Source organism: Meriones unguiculatus, chromosome 20, assembly GCF_030254825.1.
Source record: "Meriones unguiculatus strain TT.TT164.6M chromosome 20, Bangor_MerUng_6.1, whole genome shotgun sequence".
NCBI classification, from domain to species: Eukaryota; Metazoa; Chordata; class Mammalia; order Rodentia; family Muridae; genus Meriones; species Meriones unguiculatus.
Window position 1 is genome coordinate 49,353,335 of NC_083367.1, and position 24,731 is coordinate 49,378,065.

The 24,731-nt window shown below is 46.3% G+C and overlaps 1 protein-coding gene across 1 annotated transcript in view; it reads left to right on the top strand.

Moving 5' to 3' along the window:
* Positions 1-24,731, top strand: part of Prep (prolyl endopeptidase) — a 95,137-nt gene that overhangs the window by 64,833 nt on the left and 5,573 nt on the right. The window contains exons 11-13 of the mRNA XM_021648448.2: positions 17,779-17,915; positions 20,281-20,375; positions 22,962-23,093. Coding sequence (XP_021504123.1) covers positions 17,779-17,915; positions 20,281-20,375; positions 22,962-23,093 — 364 coding nt within the window. The remainder of the gene's footprint in view (positions 1-17,778; positions 17,916-20,280; positions 20,376-22,961; positions 23,094-24,731) is intronic.

Below are 24,731 nucleotides of genomic sequence, written 5' to 3' on the forward strand. Positions count from 1 at the left end.
AGGGGCGTGAGGTGTGAGTGTTTTTATAATCCCAACCTTCTTACCGCCTCCTGCCATTCCAAGTATGCTTCTGCTTTTTCACTGCTGTGAGATTCCTTAATTTCACAGTCAATTCAAGAAGCTAAGCCTCGCATCCTTGGTATTCTGCGTGATGACGGCGCCTCTGGGCCATGTCATCAGCGGATGGAATTGTGTGCTGTGGTTGAGCGGGCATAACAAAGAAATGGAGCGTCACCAGAATGCACTTTCTGGCTTCTCAGACTCTCATTGTGGTTCAGCCAGCTGAGAGATTGGTTTTTTTTCCCCTCAGACTAAAATAAAAGGAAAAAAAAAAATCATAGACCTGAAAATGGACCAGTGGCTGAATATACCCTAACTATTCTCTTTCCTCAACAGTTTCACATTTTATAAAAGACAAAATAAATTAGAAGAAGCCAAATATCCATATTCAATGAGCAGGTGCAGCCTTGCGTGGTGAGGATCTTAAGCATCCAGCCATGCTGTTACTGCCTGCACCGTCCTGCGCCCTGTCCTTTCTGCGGTGGTACTCACTTTCCCTTTCATGTCTGAAACACATCACTTCTTATCACACTGGAAACACAGAGCCCTCAGTGTGTACATACCAAGGTAGCCTTCAGAATTTAGCCAGCCCTCTTGGATAACCATGTTTATTCTGTAGCAGTGGAGAACCTTCTGTGGCATGTAATGCCCGCCACTGGCATTTCCTCCTAGCCAGTTTGATAATTAGGTTTTAAAAGCGAGCTAAGGTGGCGTCAGCACTCAGACAAGAGTGCTGTTTGAGGCTAGCCTTCATCCTTTCTCAACAGCATCAACACAACAAACAACAAAATATCCCCAACTGTTTTTCAGTCTAAACGAAGCTCTCAGCACCAGGAAAAGTAAATCAAAATGATCACGGCTTGAAGGCCACAGGAGAGCATACCGGGGGCCTAATCTTGTCAAGGATTCCCACCTCTTCTGTTGGACAGCCAGCATGACTTCATGGTCTCGTGGCTGTTGGGCATTTGGCCACATTATAGCCATTCTTTAGCCCATCCCAGCTAGGGCTGTGTGCTAGAACGAGGCACATGTTACATCTGTCAGCATGTTATGGGTGAAGAGTAAGGCCTACTTGCAAGGAGGTTTGAGATGTAGTTTAAATCCTAGGCGGAGATATGTGAAGACACCTAATAGCAGCTTTCCACAAAAGACAAAGTAGGAGTCAACTAGGTATTTGATATAAGCCCTGAAAAAAAAGGACTGCACACCTCCTGGTGGCCAGGTACATAAATCTTTCCTTTGGAGTTGGGGAAAAAGACTCACAGAAAATTGAAATTTTCTTGGTTTCTTTGACCCACTCATCATTCAATAATGAATTGCTTATTAAGTACTGGGTTTGTGTACTTCCTAGAAATATTTTTGGGCTGTTGTTTTAAGTTTTATTATATTGTAATCAGGTAGGATGCACAGAGCTAAATTTAAGGGTTGTGTGTGTGTGTGTGTGTGTGTGTGTGTGTGTGTGTGTGTGTCCCAGAGGAACTTCCAGTGTCCTGCCAAGTAGAATGTGGATTCTTTGACGTTTTGGTGGAATATTCCATAGATAGCTATTAGGTGTACTTGATTTATGGCGATAATTTAACTCTGACATTTCTCTCTCTGTTTTTGTCCAGATGACCTGTTTAGTGGGGTGTTAGCATCACCTGCTGGCACTGAGTTGGACTTGGGCTGTGTCTTTAATCTCAGTAGCATGTTTTTTTGTATGGAAGTGGACACTCCAGAGTTTGGGACCCTTCTGTTTAGGATTGCAATGTCTTCTTGGTTAATTGTCCAAGGGATCAGGATGAATTTCCTTTATCTCTTCTGATTAGTTTTGGTACTTTGTTAGGTATTAGAATAGCGGTGCCTGCTTGCTTCCTGGTCTCCTTGGAGTGCTTTTTGTTTTATTTTGCTTTGTTTTTTTTCCTTAAGGTTGTATCTGGTTTTGAAAGTAGGATCATTGACATCAGTGATCACACACTACAAAGTCAAAAGCACTCTGTGTGCATATGTATATGTTCGTGTTTGTGTTGGGTGTGTGCATACGAGTGACATGCGAATGTATATATGTGTGGAGGCCAGACACCAGGGAGCAGTCACATTCCACGTTAGCCTTGAGGCGGGGTTTTCCCATGAACCTGGAGCTCATCGATTCAGCTAGGCTAGCCCACCAGTGTCTCATGGATTCGCTGACTGCCGCCCCAATCCCACCTCAGCGCTGGAATTAGATACAGGACAGCGTCTGGCTTTTAGGGGGGTGTTGGCAATGGAAACTGAGATCCTCATGCTTACATAGCAGGCACTTTCAAGTGAGTCATCTCCCCATGGGAGTTTCTGAGGTTAGAGATGAGTTCTGAAGCATTGTCTGGGTCAGTGAGGAGGCAAGGGAAGCCAGTGCCCAGAGGGTTCTTTGGGCATCTGACTTTGTGCCAGAACCTGATTCTTGCCTAAGATAACCAACTCCGACTTTCCCTCTAGCCTGTGAAGGGTGTGGACATGGTCCCTTCTTGGAGGGGGGCCTACGGCACATGAGCCTGCAGACTGAGGCTGAGCCTCTAGTTTCACAGCTGCCCCTTTGGTTTTCCCTGCATAGTATGTGTGTTTCCTTGTGGGGTCTGGCCCTCAGGACAGAGCTATGGCTTTTTTGTCAGGGTGTGGTTTGACAGTCACAGTGTGGAGGATCTCAGTCTCTGAATGGCTGTGCTGAGAGGAGGTGGTGCCTGGTGAAGGCCTGAGAGTGAGGAAGCTGCCTGCCTTGGGAAGGGATTAAGGCGGCACTCCTGAGGGGTCCCCACACATGCTCTTGTCACTGTGGTGAGTCTGTCATAGGCTGAAGCAAGGAGGCTTCTCTGGCTTGGGCTTCTAGCCTCTGAGGCTGAGAGAAACAAGCTTCTTATTTTACTGCCTCTGATATTTTGTTGCAACAGGGAGAGCTATAGATGCTTTCTAGTTACCTGTGTTTAGAGTTGGTCTGAAGGTGCCAGCTCCTCACATGAGAGGAGATTAAAGCCCAGTCTGTATAAGCACCTTAACCAAGGCAACATCAGGGCTCGAAGCTGCAGACCTGTGCAAATCCTTCATCGGCGTCATTGTAAGTTAGCTGTTTTCTCAAAACGCACCTTTGGTGTTTGTTTCTTCACCTCTCCAATAATTCAGAGGGGGGAAGAGGACCAATGGGAGTCTCCTAAATTGTCACTCTTGCCTCTATGCCTCTAAAACTCTTTCTGTGCTCAGGATCTGATAAGTACTTCATAAATTCTTATGGAACTTACTAAATAATAGAAATACTCTGTGTGTGCAGGGTGCAGAACCCTATAAATTTACATTCGTAAATACATTTTTTATGACATAAACCATTTTAAGTGACAGATACTTTGTGGTATTTTCTTTCTTCTTCTGTGTGTGTATATGTGTGTGTGTGTATGGAATTCTCCATTTAATACTTCGGAGCCTTGGCTGCCTGTGAGTGGAGACCCCTGTAGAAATGAGCGCGCATTTTCTATCTTCTGGGGGGCACACTTGGGGACGGCTGGAGTCAGCAGCACCGGCTTCAGTGCTGCCCTGGGGGGTGCTCCAGTGCTGCTGTGATCCGCAGGCTTAGACCCTGCTCCTGGGGCGGCTGCCAGGGCAGCTTGTTCCCGTCGCTCATAGACAGGTGTTGGCTGAGGATGGAGGCCTCTGCTCTTCAACACGTGGGTGTCTTCCTTGGTCTACTCGATTATTTTCCACCTCAAAGCACAGGCTTTAGTATTACAGGTATAACAAAGCCAATATGCCAAAAGCTGATTGCCCATGAAAACATAGGCTTTACCCTTTAGTAGAGCAGTTGCCTGGCATGCACGAGGCTTGGAGCTTGATTCCTAGTGAGTTTCAGAGGTTTGGTCCATTATCTTTATGGTGGGGACCATCAGCATACAGGCAGACCCGGGGCTGGAAAAGGAGCTGAGAGTTCTACATCCTGAGCTGAATGTTCATGTGAACAGAGACTTCACTGGCTTGCTGTTTGTATATGTGTGGCTTGCACAGCACACTCACACTTGTGGAGAGTTTTATTTACGTTTTTAAATCTTGATCACCACATGGAAGCTTGCACCAGTTTAAAATATGTTCAAGAATGAAAGGAAATGGTGTGTGACTTTTGTCATTTTTCTCTCTGTTCATGTTGAGGTACAGAAAAAATAATGGGCACAGGTTGTGGACACTAACCCGGGACATTGGCTCCTGGCACAGTGAGTGTGGGGAGCAACTTCTGCAGGCAGACAGACGGCCTCTCTGCCTCCACCTTGCAGGCAGGTATCCACCCTGGTGTCTGTCCCCATAGCTCTGCCTTCTAATAAGTGACATCAGGCAAAGCATTAAGAAGAACACAGGCCATCTAGAAACAGGATCTGACTGACAGAACCTCAGGTCTTCTCTTCATTGAGAAGGCTGGTCTGGAGCCGCTGGGGTGGCCCTGCCTGCCTTCCTGTCAGGATTCCCAGGAGGACACTGTGGTGGCCATCTGTGCACCTGCCTTTGGCCTCCTATTGCACTCTGTCTTTTCGGGTAAGATGAGAGAAGAGATGACAGGAGCCTGATGTGGGTTCCTAAGCCACTGTGTAGTTCCTCCCCTCTCTCTCCTTCCTCTCTGCCTTGCCTGAAGTTACGTGGATGGTGATGGCTGGATGGCAGGCTGAGTGTAAATATCCCCAGTGTCGGGGGTACCCCATTACCTCCCTGGAGGAAGAACCGTGACAAACATAACCGACATTGGGCTGTGACGAGGGGTGAAGTTTCCGCCTCCAGACTCGTAATGCTTTGATTATGTTGCGTACTCTGTGCTTAGAGAAGCAGACTTGCTCATGCCAGCTCGTGCCTGGTGGTGAGCATAACATACACGGCAGCACAGATGTCCTGTCCCGGCTGTACGCGTGGAAGGCCGTGTGAGAGCCCTTGCCGGGCACTCCGTGTCTTCCATGGGTTTGCATTTTGTTCTTAGAGCCTCGGCTTTTGATATTTATGAACAATGGAGTATGAGCTGTATGCTCAGCGCCTGTCTTCCCCTCACCATAACCACGTGTCATTTTCCTGCCATGGTTCATGCTCACTTTCAGCACAAGCCATGTGACTTCATTCCACTATAAAAGTTCTCTCATTATTCCCGCCCTTGGGAGAGCATTCCTGAGCAAAAGACAGGCAAAAGGCATCAGCTGTCATTTGCAATACAGTGTGGGTGGTGCACGTGTGCCAGTCTCTGTGCCCATGGGCTCTGCATTGTCTCATTTCTTTGGAGGAGCGCCTCAGGGTGAGTTCTTCTGAGACACGGGGCCACCTCCTCTAATCAGTCTCTCACAATCAACTCTTGGATGCCTTGGCATGGTTCTTTTAGATCATCATGTTGTTGTTGATGACAAACTTATTAAGACCCTAGAGACAGTTTCTTTTTTGCCTCGGTTGATGTTTCAAAAGAAAGACTCGTTCATCATGTACTCGGGCTGCACTGGTAAGTATGCCTATGTTGATTCTGAACAGCAGGAGATCATCTCTCTACTAGAGCCTGCTCAGTTAAGTCAGAAATGACACCAAGTCCTCCCCACCTCAGCTGGATACATCTATAAGTTTGTGTGTTGGAGTATGTATGAGTGTGCTTGGAAGCATGTTTTAAAATAGGGTATGATTTTGATCTTAGTTTAAGTAGTAGATGATTCTGAGGTTGTACTTTTAAAGGAAAATCATTTAGGATACAAGTGGAAAAATCATTTTATGCATGCATGCCATGTGAACATGGACCCTCAACTTGTCTATGTTTTATATTATATAAAAGCCATGTCTATCCATTCCAAAGTTTAGTGTATGTATAGCTGATTTAAATATTTGTGATAATGCACATATAATATGAATTGTTGGTGGCATGATCCTTGCGGATCTGTGGGTTTGGTTGTGTTGGAAATGCTGGCTCTGCAACTTGCTCCAAAGCCTCAAAGGTAGGAGCAATGGCAGAGTATTCCAGGCATTGCTGAAATCTATAGCAGTAGGCTAGGTAATAGGGAAGACTGCTGAAGGAGAACAGTAGAGTTACAATCACATTGCAGGGAAGATTGTAAGGCATGGAGAAGCCTCAGGACTGAGCCCCCAGTATGGATACCTATCATAGTTTGAATGAGAATGGTCTCCTTAGGCTCCTATTTGAAAGCATGGACCCAGTTAGTGGAACTATTTGGGAAGGATTAGCAGGTATAGCCTTGTGGGAGGAGGTGTGTCACTGGGAATGGGCATTGCGGTTTCTGCTTAGCTCTCTCTCTCTCTCTCTCTCTCTCTCTCTTTCTCTCTCTCTCTCTCTCTCTCTCTCTCTCTCTCTCTCTCTCTCTCTGCCTCGTGGTTGCTGTCTCAGCGTGGAAGTCCTCAGCTGATGCTCCAAGACACGGCCTGGCTACCTGCTGCCATGTTCCCCACCATGATTGTCGTGAACTCTAACCCTCTGGAACTGGGAGACCCAAGTCAAACAGTTTCTTTTATGTTGCCTTGACCATAGTGTTTTATAGTGTTTTGTCAGGGCAATAGGAAAGTAACTAAGACAACTGGGTTGATTGGATGAGGAAAGGGCAGCGAAGGAAGAGAGGGAGGGAAGGAAAATGCTGACTTGGTGGATGAAGAGGCAGAAGAACGAAGAGAGTGGCAGAGCGCACTCTCCGCTCTTAAGTGCAGAGCTGGAGGAAGATGGGTTTAGTGGAGCTTGTGGCCTCGGCTCCTAATGGGCAGGAGTTGGCATCGCTGTCAGCACTTCTGCTCCGCCTCATTTCTAACAGTTCTGTAGTAACGCTGCAGGAGGAAAAGCTTAACAGTTTTTAAGAAAAACCCCCTTTGGTAGCCGTGCCCTACAGCAGATTTCTGGTCTTCATACTCTTATTTCTCCAGGTTCTCTTCAAATGCGTCATTTGTTCCTGAAGAATAATTGGCATAGCTGTGCCAAGAAAACTTATTTATAAATGAGATAACTTTTTTTCTTCTCACAAGGTTTTCTGTAGCCAGTGGTCTGAGTTCAAAGTTAAGGAGACGTGTGAGAAATATTATACTGAGACTCCAGCCAGCAACTACTTGTTCATTACAAGCCACTCCAGGATGTCAGGGCCTTAAAGCTAGAGACTATTTATTTTGGCAGCACCGGGCACTGAGCCCGGGGCCTTGTGCATCTTAAGCAAGTACACTTCCCTAAGGAGCTGCCCATGCTTATGTATGTCCATCCTGCTGTCAGACCTCATCTCCGCAGCCCCGCATGCTAAGAGCTGTGTGCAGGGCCTTACCACCCAAGCATTGCTTCTCCCTGTGGCACCGAGGCGTAGGGTTTGGGCTTCACGGTGGCCTTTAATCCTTTTGTCCAGGAGTGACATTTCCCACGTGTCACATACAGCACACATATAACACAGGCTCAGACCTTAAGAATGGGCAGAATGGAGAGCCAGTCCTATGCTGTTTCGTAGGATGTGATGACTTCCTAAATAGTAGCCTGTCTCTTACAGTTGTGTTCCAGCCTTGTTCCAGCTAGTTTTCCAGCCTTGAGTGTCCACAGGCCCCCACAAGGCTCTGCTTCTCTCTCTGCCACCCTCCCTCTCATCCATTAGAGTGCAGCCATCCTGACCACCTTGTTTTGCTCTTACATGCATGCCACCTCCACACCACGCTTCCCTGGCCACTCAGTCACTTCCTTTGTCAGTGTGTCCACAGCAGCCCTTCTTCCCTGGGTCCCGTTTTCATCATCTCTTCAAAGCCCTCACTGTGAGCTGACTTCGCATTTTCACACTTCTTTCCTCCCTGTGGAATGAAGTTTCACCCACTGCTGCATGCTCAGAACACAGAACAGATGTGTGTAGATGCTTGGCTAAATGAAAACAGCCATGACAGGTGATGGGCTGTAAAATAGGCTCATTGCCAGCAACCTGGAAACCTAGGGCTGTTCTCATCTGCAAGATCTCTCTTGTATCAAATCCCTGTTCTGGTCTTGTCCGCTCGGAACAGACTGAAGACCGAATCAAGCATTTGCTGCAGTTTTACTGTAGAATTGTTTTTGTAAGATCTAGTCTTTAGGAATTATTTCTGTTGTACCCTATTACCAAAGCAGGAAAAGCACTGCCTCACTTTAAGAGAATGAGAGCAAGATTTTCTTTATGATTCTAGGCATTGTTTGTGTTTCTTCAAAAATGCCCTTCTTTGTGGCTTTATTCTAAACGAGGCCCCAGGGTCACCCCATGAAAGGACCTGAAGGGTACTGAGGCATCCCATGTGAATAATGAGGAACTGTAAAGGAACTCCCCAATTCAAGTGGGTGAGTGGGAATGGTGGAAGAGCTGCTAAAGCAGATAATCCTTTCAGAGACCCTTTTTAAGCACTGAGCCTTTACCTGGCAGCGTTGGTCATGCAGAGTTGTCTAGCAGTTTAATGGGAGTGAGAAGGTGTTATCAGGTAGTTCCTAAGGAGCCCAGAGGAGAATTATCGAGGACTGCTTTGGAAGGGAGCATCCTAGGAAGTTGTTCCAAAGAGAGCAGCCTGCCTAGCAGGGAAGCAAGAATACAGCCAGCACCAGTGATAGGGAAGCAGCCTCGGTCCAGGCCCCACAGGCTGCCTCTGCCCCTGCAAAGCAGCAGGACTCACAGGGCCTGTGTGGGATGCAAATGGGGTCATCTACCTTCCAGGTGCTCAGATAGCTGCAGAGTTGTGAAGGCTGGCATGGGCATGGTGGTCACTGAACCCATGGGCACAGTTGCAGTTGTGCATAAGGAAGGAAGGGAGGGAAGTCTCAAGGGGCACCAGTATTTAAGGTACCGGGAAGAAAGAGGAACCAGGAGAACTTGCATTGTGGAAGCCAGAGAGAAGAGGTTCAAGGTGGGGTGGTCTGATGGAGGAGAGCAGTGACAGAGACAGCAGTTACTTCACTCCTTGCCAGCCTGGCCATGAGTATTTGGCCACACGAGGAACCATTGAGTGTTGGGAAGCAGAGGATGGGAGGAGCACTGTAGGTGGGGTTGCTGAGCCACTTGCTTCCAGTGGAGCCCAGGCTTTGTGCGATAACTGTCAGGAATGTTCTATGAAACTCACTCAGTGGGATTTTTGGTACAGTGTGTGCTATCTTTACAGACAGCTTTTCTGCACATCCCTGATGCTCTGTCTGTCATCAGTACAGCGTTCGATGTTCCATTCATGACTCCCATGAATACACTTACATTATTCATCTTCTGCTTTTCATTTCCTTGATTACCGCTGATGATAAAAAAAAAAAAAGGCTGTGTGATTAAAAGTATATTTTTCGGTGCTTAGGAACATTTCAAAGCAATACACAAACCTTTTCATCATGCTGGCTCTCAGGGTAAGAGTACAGTTTCACTCGTGACATCTCCAGGCACAGATACAAAGGGACACTTCACACAGCCCAATTTAGAATATAAATCAGAAAGGATTTGTTCCCGTATCCTCCCAGCAGGAATTCTGGACTTTGTGGTCTGCTGAGCTCCTCCAGACACCTTCTTTCTCCTCCCCCCTGGTGAGCTGCCTCTGCATCTCTAGACAGTCCCTCCTAATTGACAACAGCTCTGCAGACTGCCCCCATTTCTCACTGGGGGACTGCACAGCACAGTTTCACCCCTGGGCTCCCGAGGTGCTTCCTTGAGTAACTCGAGGCCATCCATCATGGACTCCTCTCCTCTGGACTCACCTGGAGAATCGATTCTGATGGTTTGTGTCATCCAAGAGATTCAGATCAGAAGATCATAGCAGCCTTAGGTTTGTCCAGCACCAGATGCACCTGGCCATTTGTTTTCTGCAGGGAAAACTACTTTGTGTATACTTGCCCCGCCCCTCGGGGTCTCACGCTAAGTATGAAGTTTATGTTGAATGTGCAAATAAAATAATAGTCTTTGGACATTACGCTGGGCTTAGATCTCTAGTACGTTTGACAGAGCCATAGTCCTTTTTAATCCCCCCCCATGCCGCCTTGAGTTACATAGACCCTGTTCCCTTTTCCTCACCAACATCTGCTCCCTTCAACAGTTCCCCCTCTTAACTACCACCCACAAAAATTTAAAGCCACACATTTCCCTCTAGTCTGTAATTGAACATTCTAGTCAGGGCATTTGGGTATTTATTTTATTTTTCTAATATAGTAAATAAGTGTTCTGCTACAGTTCTGAGTTAATGAGAATTTGAACTGAATTTCAATATCTTTGTTGAGCTTTTATGACACAGGTGCAGTCTCTTGCAATAAGTTACCAGAGTTAAACAGTTTAAGATTCATAAAGCTCTCTGCCCTGGCGTTGCTAAATTAATAGGTTAACAGCTACACATAAGGAAAATGTCAGATGTTAAATATTTTTTACTAGTAATAGGCTGGGAATGTGTGACCTTAAAAAGCTTATATAATCTCTTACGTCCCTCAGCCAGAGCTAATTTTATTACTTTCCAGGCTGTAAAGCATTATGTGGCCAGATTCTAGGCTACTGTTTGTGTGTGGGGTGTGTGTGTGTGTGTGTGTGTGTGTGTGTGTGTATTTAATGAAAGGCCATTTAAAATACTTAATTGAATATAGGGCCCAGTTGGGAAACTCATCTCTGCATTTACCTAGTGTGTGGTTTCTAAGCACAGACTCTTCTACGTACGCGCTGAATGCAGAGGCACAGAGACACACAGCCTTGGAAAAGGCACAGGACCACCACCAAGGTCTCGGGAGCAGCCCCTTGAGTGTCCAGGGGATGGCCGATTCGCTGTTTACAGTAGCTAAGATCATGGAGTATGGGCCAGAAACCCCATCTAGACTTCAGCCCCATCATTTACAGGATGTGTGGCTTGGGCCAGTTCATTTTCTTGTCCATTTGCTTTTGCTTTTCTCTTGTAGTCCTTTCCTTGTTCTTTGAGACAGAATCGTGCTGTGTAGCACAGGCTGTTCTTAAACTGACACTCTTCCTCTCTGACCTGGGATTACAGGCGTTAGTTACCTTTTACCTCTATGGGTCAGAATAGCCAAACTGGAATGGGCAGATCCATAGCATAGACCTCCTGTGGCTTAAAAGGAGAGCATCCGGTAAGCCAGTGTACATTTTAACAGAATTACAAATGAAGGAAAGCCTGTTAGGAAAAACAGAAACTGGTGGGCAGTCTGGTGTTGCCTTTTATTTTGTGGTGTGTATGGGCCGAGCAGGTGACAGAGAACAACTTGTAGGAGTTGTCTCTTTAGCTTGTCTCATATTGACATAAAACCATCTAACACAACGTGGGTCCCGGGCATTGAACTCAGGTCATCAGGATTGGCAGCAGGCGCTTTACCTGCTGAGCCATCTTGGGTTTGATTAGCTTGCATAAGAATGCACTGTCACTAGGTTCTGATTTGTCTGTTGTCTTACGGTCTTGGGTAAGGAATAGCCTTCTAACAAGCTCCAAAACCGAGTGAATGGTCGTTGCAGTATTTGAAGTTTCTGTCTCTGGTTTATTAGAAATATTCAAGCAAAGAATACCCCTGCCTGATCGGTAGCTTTGAAGTGCCCGCAGCTGGATGGGGGGGAGGGGCGGAGATCAATAAAATGAGCTGCGGGGGGTGGACGAGTGTTTGGTCAGTTGTAATTTCCTTTGTAAAGGAATGTGGCATTGGATTCGGCTTTGAAGGTATGAATTAGCTGCTTTTCTAGACAGGGCATTGATGCCAGGAGGGCTTCACCAAGGGCAAAAGCAGACTAGTCTTGGCTCTGGAGGAGATTGGAAATATGTCTGTAATGGGAAGTCACCCACATTAAAGGGGAGGCTGGGGGGGGGCTGGAGAGATGGTTCAGTGGTTACGTGCACCTGCTGCTCTTCCAAGGGGCCAAGTCTGATTCCTGACACCTATATCAGTTAGCTCACAACTACCTATGACTCTAGCTTGGTGGGCAGGGAATCCAGCTCCCTCCTCTCTCTCAAATTAAAAAAAAAAATAAAATTAAGGAGGAGCCTCAGAGGTAAATCCAGGTATAGGTCCTCAGAGTCTGAAAGTAGGCGTCCCGTTGGAAGGCCAGGCTGCCATGCCAAGGGGCAGAATGGTTTGAGCCCCAGGAACAAGCTGGCCTGGGTGGTTTTAGATTAGAACATTCATTCGGTGTACAATTCTCCCTCTGTTGTTCCCTCAGCAGATACTGATTGATGGCAAATGGTGCCCGGCTCACAACCCTGGATGTTGGATGGGTGCAGCCTCTGATCTCACACACGAGCAGACGGCATACCTGCACTCAGTGAGCAGAATAAACCCCATCCCAGTGGCAGGATCCTGACAATGTCTGTCTGTTCCCCGTAGAAGGTGTTTCCTTTGGCCTCTGCTTAGAGGTGGGGACATCCCTGCCCTTGATGAAAGTGTCTGGTCACGCTCTCGCTGATCACAGTGAGATGGCGGCAGTGGGACTCAAAGTGGCTCTTTCTGTTCTATAATTGTGTCACATAGTCATTGTCGTCTTCCTGGGCTTTTAAACCCAACTGCCTCTGAGATCCAGGTGACCCACAAAGGTGCCACCCGCTAGGTGGAGGTTGCCTCCGCACCACGTTTCTCTCCTGTGCTAAGAGTTTGCCTTCTGCTTCAGGGCTTACCCCACAAAATGAAACAGGAAGAGACTCACCACTATTCCTAGAAATCTGTGGCCGCCTAACGGAGGTGATGAGTGTAGCACCTACGTACACATCATTGGCGCCTCATGATGAAAATAGTCTGTTATATAGCCCGACACTGCTGTATTGAGGTTTCCTGCAGGAATTAAAATGCCTCCCATGTTGTGAGAATGCCCGTTCACCCTTTAAAACCCCAGGGCAGCCTTTGCCTGGATATCTTTTGCCCTAGGGTGACTCTTAAACTCCACCCCCTTCCCCAAAAGCAAATACTTGAAGAACAGATAGGATTACACCCTTCTAGTGCAGGCTAGTATTTTCATGGTATTAAATATACAGCTACTTTTCAGAACATGGTTTTAAGCATGCAGAATTGGAAATTATTTTCAATTTAATTCTCATCTGCTTAGTCTGTTTTCTGTAACTGAAACAAAATACCTAAGGTTGGCTTATTCAGCCCATGCTTCTAGAAGGTAGCTAGGAAGCCTGAGGCCTGGCTCTAGCTAGGGTTTTCTTGCTGTGTCATAACATGGCAGAGGGTGGACAGACAAGACAGCAGGCAGGTGTCTGTCCCATCTCTTCTGAAGCCAGTAGTTCACCTCTGGTGACCTATTTAATGACAGCCTCTCCCTTACCCCTCCCTAGGCATCACCTTCAGATCCCATCAACATAGGAATCTGGGAGCTGAGCATGGTGATGCACGCCTTTAGCCCCAGCACTTGGGAGGCGGATCTCTGAGCTTGAGGCCAGCATGGTCTACAGAGTGAGTTCCAGGACAGCCAGGCTACACAGAAACCCTGTCTCAAACAACCGGATGGATGGATGGATGGATGGATGGATGGACAGATAGAATAAAGCCTTAATTGTTTTTTTTTTTTTTTAATACTATTGAAACTTACTGGAAGGACGTGGCCATATCCTGTGGTGTTTTCCTTGTTTAATAATTGGCTGTCTGGAGCAGGGTGCTTCCTGGGAGTCACTCTACCTCAGTGATCACCATCTCCCTGTCAGATACAGCTTTTAAAGTGCTTCATCGAGTCTCCGCTTCCAGGGTATAATGACAACAAAGCAAGCATGAGCATCTCTACACAGGGACATGTGTGCTAGGAGTGCCCCAGAGGCTGCCAGTCACTATGTTGAAAGGAGAGAGATGCTTTGGTCCAGCCCACACCTGTTTAGACATTTGCAGCGTTGGCATAGCTGTATCCAGTGAGACGTTTACAGGCATGAACAGGTTGGAAGGGCTTGGTGAGGGGATCAAGGAAGCTGTGGGCAGAGGTGAGAGGCTGACAGCCGGTGGTGATGCTTAACAGCAGTCTGTTTTCTTGGATTTCCCCTTGGTGCTTGTCAGATGAGGGGATGAAGTGCTGTGCTGACTTCAGAGGCCTGACGCACTTTAAAGTCCCAGGATTATCTAGTCAGATTCCTTGACCTTTGCCCTGTGAGGCTTCCGTCACAGAGTTTGGAGCCAGTATGGAGCCTCCTCCTGGGATGTGGCTGATCTTCATGTTTGTCATTGTAACTGGTCCTGGCTACTTCCACCAGCTGGGCTCCTTTGATTTCTATGTCAGCTTTTGTGGAGGTGACAGTCACACAGGTCCTCTATGGCCTACATGGCCAGGGTCTGGTCCTCCACCGAGTACAGTAGTAAACCCCATCTTTTCTCACCTCAGCATTAGCCACTGCTCAAAGGACAGGTGGCTTCTCACTAGGAACATTATCTTTGTGAAGTTATTTTTTCAACCCTGTCTAAGAGCACCTGCTGTTTCTCTGCTATGTCTTGTCTTGGCACTGAGAACAAGCCCAGGCAGCTTGTGGAGGGACATCTGGGTTGTTTCCAGGTTCTGGCTATTATGAATAAAGCTACTATGAACATGGTTGAACAAATGTCCTTCTTGTGTACTTGAGCATATTTTAGATATATGCCTAGGAGTGGTATAGCTGGATCTTGAGGAAGCGCTATTCCTAGTTGTCTGAGAAAGCACCAGATTGATTTCCAAAGTGGTTGTACAAGTTTACATTCCCACCAGCAATGGAGGGGGGTCCGTGGACTTGGAGAGGGGCATAGGAGGAGATGAGGGAGGGAGAGAGGGTGGATTTGAGAGGGTATGAGGGAGGGGGCTACAGCTGGGATACAAAATGAATAAGCTGTAGTTAATATAAGAAATAAAAATTTAATTAAAAAAAAAACAGTCTCTACTCAAGGTCTGAATAAACTAGATACTTATTCCTGGGCCAGGGTGAGCTGTGTACTCTGTGCTGGATAATCAGTTCTGGGTCTGGGTAAGCTGGGTACTCATTCCTGGGTACTCACTCACTCCAGGGTCTGGGTGAGCTGGTTGGTCACAGGTGATACATTTTGCTGTTAATTGAGTCTAGTTCTTTACATGGCACCTTGATAAAAACAGGGTTGACTAGGAGTCCTAGACTGGGCAAGAAAAACAAGGATAGCTGGCAGCTAAAGACGGTAGACAATTGCGTGTCCTGAGAGCTTTAGAAATGATAACAGTTGCCTAGGAGAGTATCTGAGAAATGTACCAAGCCTGCAGGTCTAGGGACTCCTTAAAACATAAAATGCTTCTTAGATGCTTAGACCCAGCCAAGGAGGATCATAAAATCACAGGTATATAGACTTAATGCAGAGTGTTTTGGTGGAGTTTGTGAAGGGAGTCTGTTGACTTCTCCTAGTCTAGCAAAGTGGCCTCAAAAAGAACCCAACATATGATGGGAAATGCCTAGACTACCTCTTTCGTTCTGTTTTCATTTGGATTTTTCTGTTTTGTTTGTTTTGTTGTTGTTTGCTGTATTTTTTATTGTAGATGTTTTACTTGTAAGTATGACTGTTCTGTGTGTGTGCCTGGTGCCCTCAGAGGCCAGAAGAGGTTATCAGATCTGGAGCTGGACTTAAAGGCATTGCGAGCTACCACATGGGTGCTGGAAATCAAACCCAGGCTCTCTGGAAGAGCAGCCAGTGTTCTTAACCACTGAGCCATCTTTCCAGCCCTGACTCCTTTTAATGACAATTTCCAAAATGTTCACAGAGTGAATTGGGCTTCAGTTAAGGCTCGGTTATCAGAAGAAAAGGTGCAGTGTGTGTATTTTAAGATAAAAATGGCCTTTTCGTGGGGTGTTTTCTTGCCCTTAGACTTTTGGACAGCTTAATATACTGTGATTATAGTTGGAACCATGATTAAGCTGAAACCACCCCAGCTTAAGTCATGGTCAAGTGTCTTCACTGGAAGACTTGGGGGTTCGGGGTTTTCATAGCACTGTGGAGGTATGCTTTGGTCCCGGAGCCAGCTGAGATTGAGCTTGGGGGAGGGGAAGCTGAGCAGGGACTTGGGACAGTGCATGCACATGTCCGTAGCTGCGGGGAACACTAGGTTTCGCACAGCTGTTTGCTTTGTGGCGCGACAGGACTTTTCCCTTGTCCTGTAGCTGTCATTCTTCTAAGGTGGCTCTTACCCTGTATTTACCGTTTCCTGACACACAGTCACCCTCTACTAGTGATGCCCGGCGTAGCTTCACACAGAACTGTTCCCCCTGATCAATTTGAACCTGCAGAGCCCCCCGTGATTTCCAAACTGCCAGACTTATTCCACGTCTCGGCGGCATTTCTTTCTATAGTCAGAAACCATAGTTGTTTCTTTTTTTGTTTTGTTTGGGTTTTTTTTGTTGTTGTTTGTTTTTTTTTTTAATACTTAAAAACAAGATGCGTGCTCGCCACTGCCCTAGCTGCTTTCAGTTGCTGTGATAAAGACACCATGACCAAAAGCAGCTTGCGGGTAGAAGGGTTTATTTGGCCTCCGCATCATGTTTTGTTACTGAGGGAAACCAGCACAGGAGCTCAGGACTGGAACGGAAATAGAACCATGGAGGAGGGCCACTTAGCAGTTTGGCCCTTGTGGCTTGCTCAGCCTTTCTTATACCGTCCAGGACCACCCAGCAGTAGCACCACCCATGGTGAGCTGGGCCGCACAATCGTGAATCTAGAAAATGCACTGCAGACCACCTACAGGCAGTCTAGTGGAGGTATTTTCTTCAGAGGACCCTAACTTGTAGCAAGTGGGGGGAGTGGGGAGATGAGATCCAACCAGGACAGCCACTCCCCTGTAACACCTGTTCCTAAATCCATTCTGCCCACATTCTCCTCCCTGCTCCCTCTGTTTCCAAGAACTTTGGGGCAGCTTTCTGGTGCAGAGCTGAACCCCCAAAACTTTCTGGTGCAGTGTAACTCTAAATTCAGAGCGTAGAAACTCGGTTCTCTCTCTCTTGTGACCTAGGTCAACAGGATGCTTCAAGCCCAGCTGAGCCAGGCCTCTTCCCAGTGTCAGTAGGGGTAAAAATACATTTGCTCACAGAAAAAGCTATTTGCAGTATTCTGTTTATCTGCTGTTTGTAGCTTATCACTTAGTCTGTGGCTTATCTCCGGAGCAGCATTTAGCGTTCCCTTCCTTATCCTTTTCTTTTAATCCTTTATCCCAAAAGTAATGAATATGGAAATGTTGACTGAACTTACCCAAGATGGCCCAGATTTAGAAAAGGTTTATGAGCCTTGATTACCCACACTGAGAAAGTGCTTTGTTTAGCCAAGAATAATAGGATTCCATGATGTCCCTCATCAATTCTCTAAGCTAATCTTTTTTGTTCTCACTAACATTTGTTTAATAGTTGGACAGAGAAAAATGAAGACATATTGAGTGTCTTGACCTTTAGAGAGGAAGTTGAACGCGAAATTTGTCTTCAAGACAAGAAGTCTTCTTAGATTAAATTGATTGGCAAATCACTGAATGAATGCCTATTCTCTTTTGTGGCTCCATGAAGGCCCTGAGATGAGCATGCTGGGCACATTGGGTGATTAAAAACTGAGGCTGAGGGAAGAAAAACAGCCTGCCCAAAAGCACCTAGCTAGAGATGGGTCAAGAATTCAGGCTCCTCTCTCAGTTTCCAGATTCATGTTAACGGCTCTCAGCCATCTCTGTGAAATGAAAACATGGTCTCTCTGTTACCTGAGCCCTTTGGCAGAATTAGATTTTCACCGTGATGCTGTCTTCCTTGAGCAGAGAATTCAGTAACTTTTCTTTCTTCACCTTTAAAACCATGCACATATTTCCCACATCCTGCTGTAACTAAGGATTCTGTTTTCCTTCCTTGTAGGTTTTCTACCCTAGCAAGGATGGCACAAAGATTCCTATGTTTATTGTGCATAAAAAAGGCATAAAGTTGGATGGCTCGCATCCTGCTTTCTTATATGGCTATGGTGGCTTCAACATCTCCATCACACCCAACTACAGGTAAGCACGGGACACTTGACGTGTCTTCTGCACATAGTGGGGATCTGCTAAATCACCTGTTTCTTGCCTGCTTGGTGTTCCACAGAGGGGCAGGACTTTAGATAACTGCTTGCATTTTTACTTAGTAACTGTAGGGCCATCACAAGCCAGTTTCATTATCACTATTATCATTATTCGATGCCCCCAGTAGGATAGATTGTTCGAGAAGTAGCTGCCGAGTCTACAGCTGCCTGGCGGTAAAAGATAGCAATCCCTTGCAGTCTTACGAAGACGCTCCTGTTCTCAGTGCTTGCCACTGGCATCTGCGTCTCTTCAGAGGAACGCTGTCATGGCTAATGATTGTATTTTCTCAGCAGAGGCCTCAAATGCACTGTGTTAATACTAAGCCATGAATATATTTTCTGAACACTCTAATGCCTCATTCATTTTAAACTGTTCTGTGACTATTTCCCAGATAACGAATGCTTATATCTTCATATGTGCATTGCTATTGTTTGTTTAAGTAGTTCATCGGGTTCTTTTTTTATTTTTTTTTAATTTTCAACCTCAATATTTTATTCCTAGTATGAAATGGAATTTGCTTTGAGTGTTTTTCATAAAAGGATTTTCATGCTTGAAGCATCGCCATTAAGCTTACTTCTGAATAGTACCTCATTTGAAATCTGGTTCACAGATTCACCCAGGATCTTTTCTATTTGTGAAGAGATTGTGGACTGATGATGACTGGGACATACTAGTTCATATCCATCAACCAGCTGTCCTAAACGTGACTACAAGAAAGCTGTTGCCTTGTTTTGGACATTCAATAACTGTAACTGCTCGTTATTTTAGATTTAATGAAGTTGAAAGGTGGCCCATGCCCTCAGAATCCTGTAAATGAGACTGGACTATGCCAAAGAGTTGGTTGTTTGTTTTGGTTAGCAGAACAAAGGGAGCTCTTGTATGAAATCATGGTAGAGCAGTATTTCATGATGAGGGTTCCAGTGGAGTGTCGCTGTGGTGACACTGCCCAGGGCACAGCCTGAAGTCAGGCTGAAAGGTAGCAGGGTCTTACTGCTTGGGTCCTTCTCCTGGAAGCTGTCGAATTAGTTCAGCTGTATCTCTATGGTCTAATCACAGGTCACACTGGTTCTGAGACACTCAGGCTAGTGTCTGTTAGATGAGCCTAAATATGGCATTGTTTGCTACTCTTTTTATAGCTTCCAGTGAGAGCGCTGTTTAAGAGCAGGGGCAGTGACACATTCCAGCCAATGAGTGACAAGAGGCGTGTCCACTGTTCCCAGTTCCTTTCATCCCAGTAGGACCGAGGCCACAGTGACCCCTGAGTGGGTCTACTGTGTCTAAAGCTAGCAGTCTGTCCATTTGCACAGGAAGTTCTTTTTTAGACCTCTAGGCTAGGAATCAAGAGATGATCCCTAGACCCTTTGATCCCAACAGCGGATGCCATAGTTTCAAGAAAGACCCTCAGAGATGCATGAAAATGTGAAGGACCAAATCATTAAGTCATTTCGGCTAATTGGGCATGGTTAGTTTGAGTTTATCGACCTTGTTCTGACTGCTTTTCATCTCCTCAGTGATCCCAAGTCTCACCTCTAACAAAAAGAAGGACAACACCAGAGGTAGTGTTCCAAACAAAATAATTTTCATAATAGAAAGGTTGCCACTGCACATGTTTAGGGTCAGAATAAAAAGAAAAAGGAAAGAAAATCCAGTTTCCAAAAGGCTTAATATTTTTCTTTTCTGGACACTCTGTGCTATAGTGTCTTTTATTTCCAGAACACACTGTCCAGCCTCAAAGCTTATTCCTCTCCAGTTCCGTGTGCTCTCCCATCCTTTTACATCCCATATTGTCTGAGTGTCATCTAAATTTCCTTACAAGTGGAAATGTGCATGGCGAGTCCTTGTTCCAGAAGGAGCTTGTTTTTTTTTTTCTAAGTTGGTCAGTGCAGACAGAATTACCCGTTGACGGGTCCACTGTCAGGAGTGACTGGGAACCCCGCATCGCTTCTGCCTGGCCCGACATTGTTCTGTTGGCCATGATAGCCATTGCACAGGTAGACAGGCGTGAAATGGGGGCCCTTGGCTATTCCTGTATCTGCATTATGAGTTGCGCAGTGAACTGTTTCCCAGTGTAGGAAAGTGAAGTGCACGGTTTATGAAGACACATGAGCTTTGCAGGTAAACAGCAATCCGGGGTTGCATGCTTTTCAGTTCAATCAGTGTAGAAATATTGGGCTCCTATTTGGATGTACGCTGTTCTGCTTGGGGTGTTCTTGGGATACGTTTTTGCTTTGATAAGGAGGGAGGAGTCTTGGTGCTTGCTAGGCAGTTGCTGGAGGATTAAACTGTCTTCACTGTCTTGCAGCGTGTCCAGGCTCATTTTTGTGAGACACATGGGAGGCGTCCTCGCAGTGGCTAACATCAGAGGCGGCGGTGAATATGGAGAGACGTGGCATAAAGGTGAGGTGTTTTCTTTGCAAAAGCCAGAGAGTCTGGCCTGCTCAGGCCCAGGCTGTGCTGATCTTCCTGTTGGAACGAGCTGGGACAGAGAGATGTGAGAGCTTTCTAGCGGAATGAGGCCCTTTTCAGACACCTTGCATGCATCACTCCCCCGTTAAAAACAGCTCTTTTCATGTCGTTTTCCTTTGTAGTCTAGGATAATGAAGTACAGTTTTCCAGACATTTTCCTCCTAAGATCATAGTGGAATTTTGGTTTTGGGTTTTTTTGTTGTTGTTGTTGTTGGTTTGGTTTGGTTTGGTTTGGGTTTGGGGGGGTTGTTTGTTTGTTTCTTTTGGGGGCCAATACCTGAGTTGCTATAGGAGGTGAGGGTTCCTGGTGCCTGGTTCTCCTCCTTGCTTTCCAGTTTGGCATTACCTGGCTATCTCTAAAGAGGCTTCAAAGCAGGCAATGTCTGCTAAGGGAAAGGAACCTCCTATAGCTGCCCTGTTCCCGGTATGGCCCTATCCTGGCCCCCAGCATTTGGAGATAGTATGCCTGCCTAGCACTGTGCTGAGAAGACTAAGTATGTAGCTTTTAGACACAAGATTTTAGCCCCTAGTCTCTTCTGGTTTTTCTATATCTGTTTGCTGGGCTTACAAAGCATGGTTACGACTTCCAGCTTCATCGTCTAGAGGGCCAGGGTTTGGGGTTTTGCTGATGGTCATACACGTAAAGCTCTGTCTCTTCATTCTTTCTATATGGAGCCACTTACACCCTTGTCCAGACTTTTATGCAACCAGGATTGCTCTTCGCTTGCTGTTGTGTAATTCCTTGTGATGCAGAACATAGACTGCTTTCCCTCCAGCCTTACACTTCCCAAACTCTGCCATCATTTACAGCATGGCCGAGTGGCCATTAGTGCTAGGGGCTTGTCATCAGCACCAACCGACATGGTCTCCTCTTGCTTGCAGGAACATGTCAGACCATTCTTCTCTGCCCTCCCAGGCCTAAGGCTCTGCTTCCCACATCAATTCAGCTCCAAGAGGGAACCTATAAAAAGATTCCAAAGTGCCTAGTAGGGACTAAGTGCCTCAGAGGCCAAGACCTGATCTTGCTGTCCAGCACATACTCATGACCCACCTGACGTCAACCAAACTGCAAGAACATCACAGTTGTCACCGTATTTGAAACAACACAGAAGTGACTGTGATTGTTGACCTGATAGAAGGTGGATCTCAGTTATCATGCATACTGTGATATGAAAAGATGGTTGAAGAAAGGAAAAGAAAGTGTATACGTAGCATAAATTTGATGTACATCCCAAATTCATAGGCTAAGACTGTCTTGGTTCATCTGATTTTGTGTATAGTTACTCATAAACACACATATCCTGACCACAGATCATGATCCTAAGGCCAGTCCTGAACCAGAGCCTACCTCTGGGAAAATGGACCTCGTCTAATAGGGAAGATGCCCTTGGTCCTGGTCTACTTTCTGCATTCATTAATTAGACCAACCGTTGTAAAGCCTTGGGAATAGGCAGGTTGGAGCTGGACTGAGGCTAAATTATTTTTTGACTGCTTTAAAATGTTAGTGAAAGGACCAGAAGGGGACCTTTTCCAGTTATAGCCTGGTATGCAGAACATTGATGAGTCTAATTCTCATTCTGTTCATTGAGCTTAAAATGTAATGCTCTTTAAAAAATAGGCATATACACCAAATGGTATTGTTCCTGGAAACTAAGTAATCCTAGCTGTTCTAATTCACCAGTAATTGCTTATTAAAATCTTAATAACATTTGTTTTGATGTTAAAAAAATTTCTTTCAGTAGCACTGCTTCATGTTTAATTGAATTTTTGTGCAAGTGCTTAATCTTGAATATCTAATTAGATCTGGGTCTGCTCTCTGCTCATTCAGAGGCAGTTACTTCCAAGCATCTGTTCCTTTGAGGCCTTTCCTTTTAGTATTCCGAGCCCCTGTAACTGTTTCCTTCTGAGTGATTTCTTTGGCTTCATGGATAGGAAGGGACTACATACAAGTGACAGGTGGTGATGCCCAGATGGTCCCTGGGGAGACGTCTGATGGTCAGAAATTCCCACTCTGGCCTGCTGCAGCACTACCTAACGGCCAGTCCCACCTTCCCTTTAAATTAGTAGCTGAGCACAGCTGGACCATTTCTCCAAACTACTGCCGAGAAGGACGGGTTCTGCGAGGCAGGACACATGCACAGCCCATGCCAGCAGCTTCTGGTAGCGTGTGCTGGGGGAGCTCAGGGCTGGTGGCCACAGGAGTCCTTGTTTTGTTTCTCATTCAGCATCTCAAAGTCACAGTCCTTTTTATGTCTCGTTTCTCTTACATGATAGATGATCCTTTCCTCTTGGTACAGTTCGTAAATCAAATACAGATTCGCCATATGGGTTCCCAGTGGTGGTACTAGTGAGATTTCCATAGTCCATAAAATTTAAATTGAGGCATTTCTGTCAGCAAGGCTTAAGGAACCTTGTTGATACTGGCAAGTGCAAACCTGGCCCTCTCCTCATTTACAATCTATGCAGTTCTTACTTACTTCTTGGATGTGTTGTCTTTAATTGTCTTTTCCTTTGTAGGCGGTATCTTGGCCAACAAGCAGAACTGCTTTGATGATTTTCAGTGTGCTGCTGAGTACCTCATCAAGGAAGGCTACACGTCTCCCAAGAGGCTCACGATCAACGGAGGGTCCAACGGAGGCCTCTTAGTGGGTGAGAACTGGGTCTTGTTCATTGCGATCACTAGCTGACCCTCTCAGGGTTTTCAGACAGCTCCTGTTTCCTTCGGGGTTCACAGATGGGAGCAGTAGCACAGAGAGAGTAAAACTCACTGGCATTTGCGTATCTGAAAACTGACAAAGAAGGACGTCTGAACCTACATCAGACTGAGCAAACTCAGCCTGTTCTGATGACTTCACACTCCACAAGCTAAAACCACAGACGGGCAGCATCCAGCCGGCACAGAACTGAACCTGACCGGCCCCCAATTGTGCCTCAGACCTAGTCAGCTGTGAGCCCATTTGTTCAGAGCTGTGCTGTGTGATGATAAATGTGGTGGGCGCAGAGAGGGGTACACCAGGGAAGCCCGTACATCAGTGGTGATGCAGAAGTGAAGGGAGTAGTTGACGAATACTTCACACTTGCTGAGCACCCGGCGAGGTGGATAAACTGTCAGCGTCCACATCTCAACAAACACTGAGCTCTTGGGAGCAGAAAATAGTGGTGCTGGGGTTTAGGCCTGGCACTCTTTCTAATGTTGGTGGCTCGTGAAACTTTACTCTTTGCTCCCTCAGCAGCACTGGCAATGTCTTGAACACATGCAGGGCAGGCCTGCATTTTGTTTTTGTTTTTTGCTGAATCCTCACCCAGTGATATTTAGGGTGTGAGGGGCTGTTTCCTGGTACATGTGTAAACAGTACAGATGCATGAGAGTTTTCAGCCCATTGTTTCTGGGATCTTTGTAACATGTTGAGCGTGTCAAAGCTTGGATTTTTGTGCTTAAACTTTTCCGCAGTAGAACAGTGTTTACCCAAGTGCTTGTAGGTTGGTAGTAGTAAAGTGCTTGCCTAAAACACGGGAACCTGAGTATAATCCCCGAGCAGTGCTGAACAAGTGCACAGCTAGCCCATGAATGTAAAAATATAGTTGTCCAAAGTATTTGTTTGAACTTGGAAAGGGTGGGGCTGGAAGCGACGACTCAGCTGTTAAGAGCACTTCCTAAACTTCCAGAGGGGTTGGATTCTTAGGACCCACATTACGTAGCTCACAAGACATCAGGCAATGCCAGGCATGTTTTCAGGTGTTGGGCATAGGTGGGTCAGCAAAACAGGTGCCTCTACCTTCACGGAGCGTTATCTCTGGCCAGACAGGTGAGACGTAAGCCAAGACCCCCAGACGAACAGAGTGGTGAGAGACGCTCGTGTCCTCAGAGGGCCAAGCAGGTGCCCCAAGGTTAAGCCAGAGGAGAGGCTCTGAATGCAGCCTGGAGGTCCCACTCGAGCCTGGGAGACAGCAAACCTTTGGGATTCTTTCGCAGATGAGCAGGTCAGGGCCAAGAAGTTGAGCAGCCGAGAGGCATCCCTGGCTCAGCCTAAGGTCGTCCCTGGAAGTAATAAGTAGTCCATTTCTGATGGGTTCCGAACTACAAATAAGGGATTCAGCAGAACTAAGGACGAGTCCGAGGCTTGGTGGGAGAGGACATTGCCAACGCTGTGTCACCAGTGTTGTAATGTCCTGGGTCATCCACTGACTGCTATACCTTTAGTTTATGCCCTTTAAGCCAAGTCCTTTGAGAAACCCACAGAGACAGAGCTGCATCAGGATGCTGGCATGCCTGTCCTAGGCGTGCTC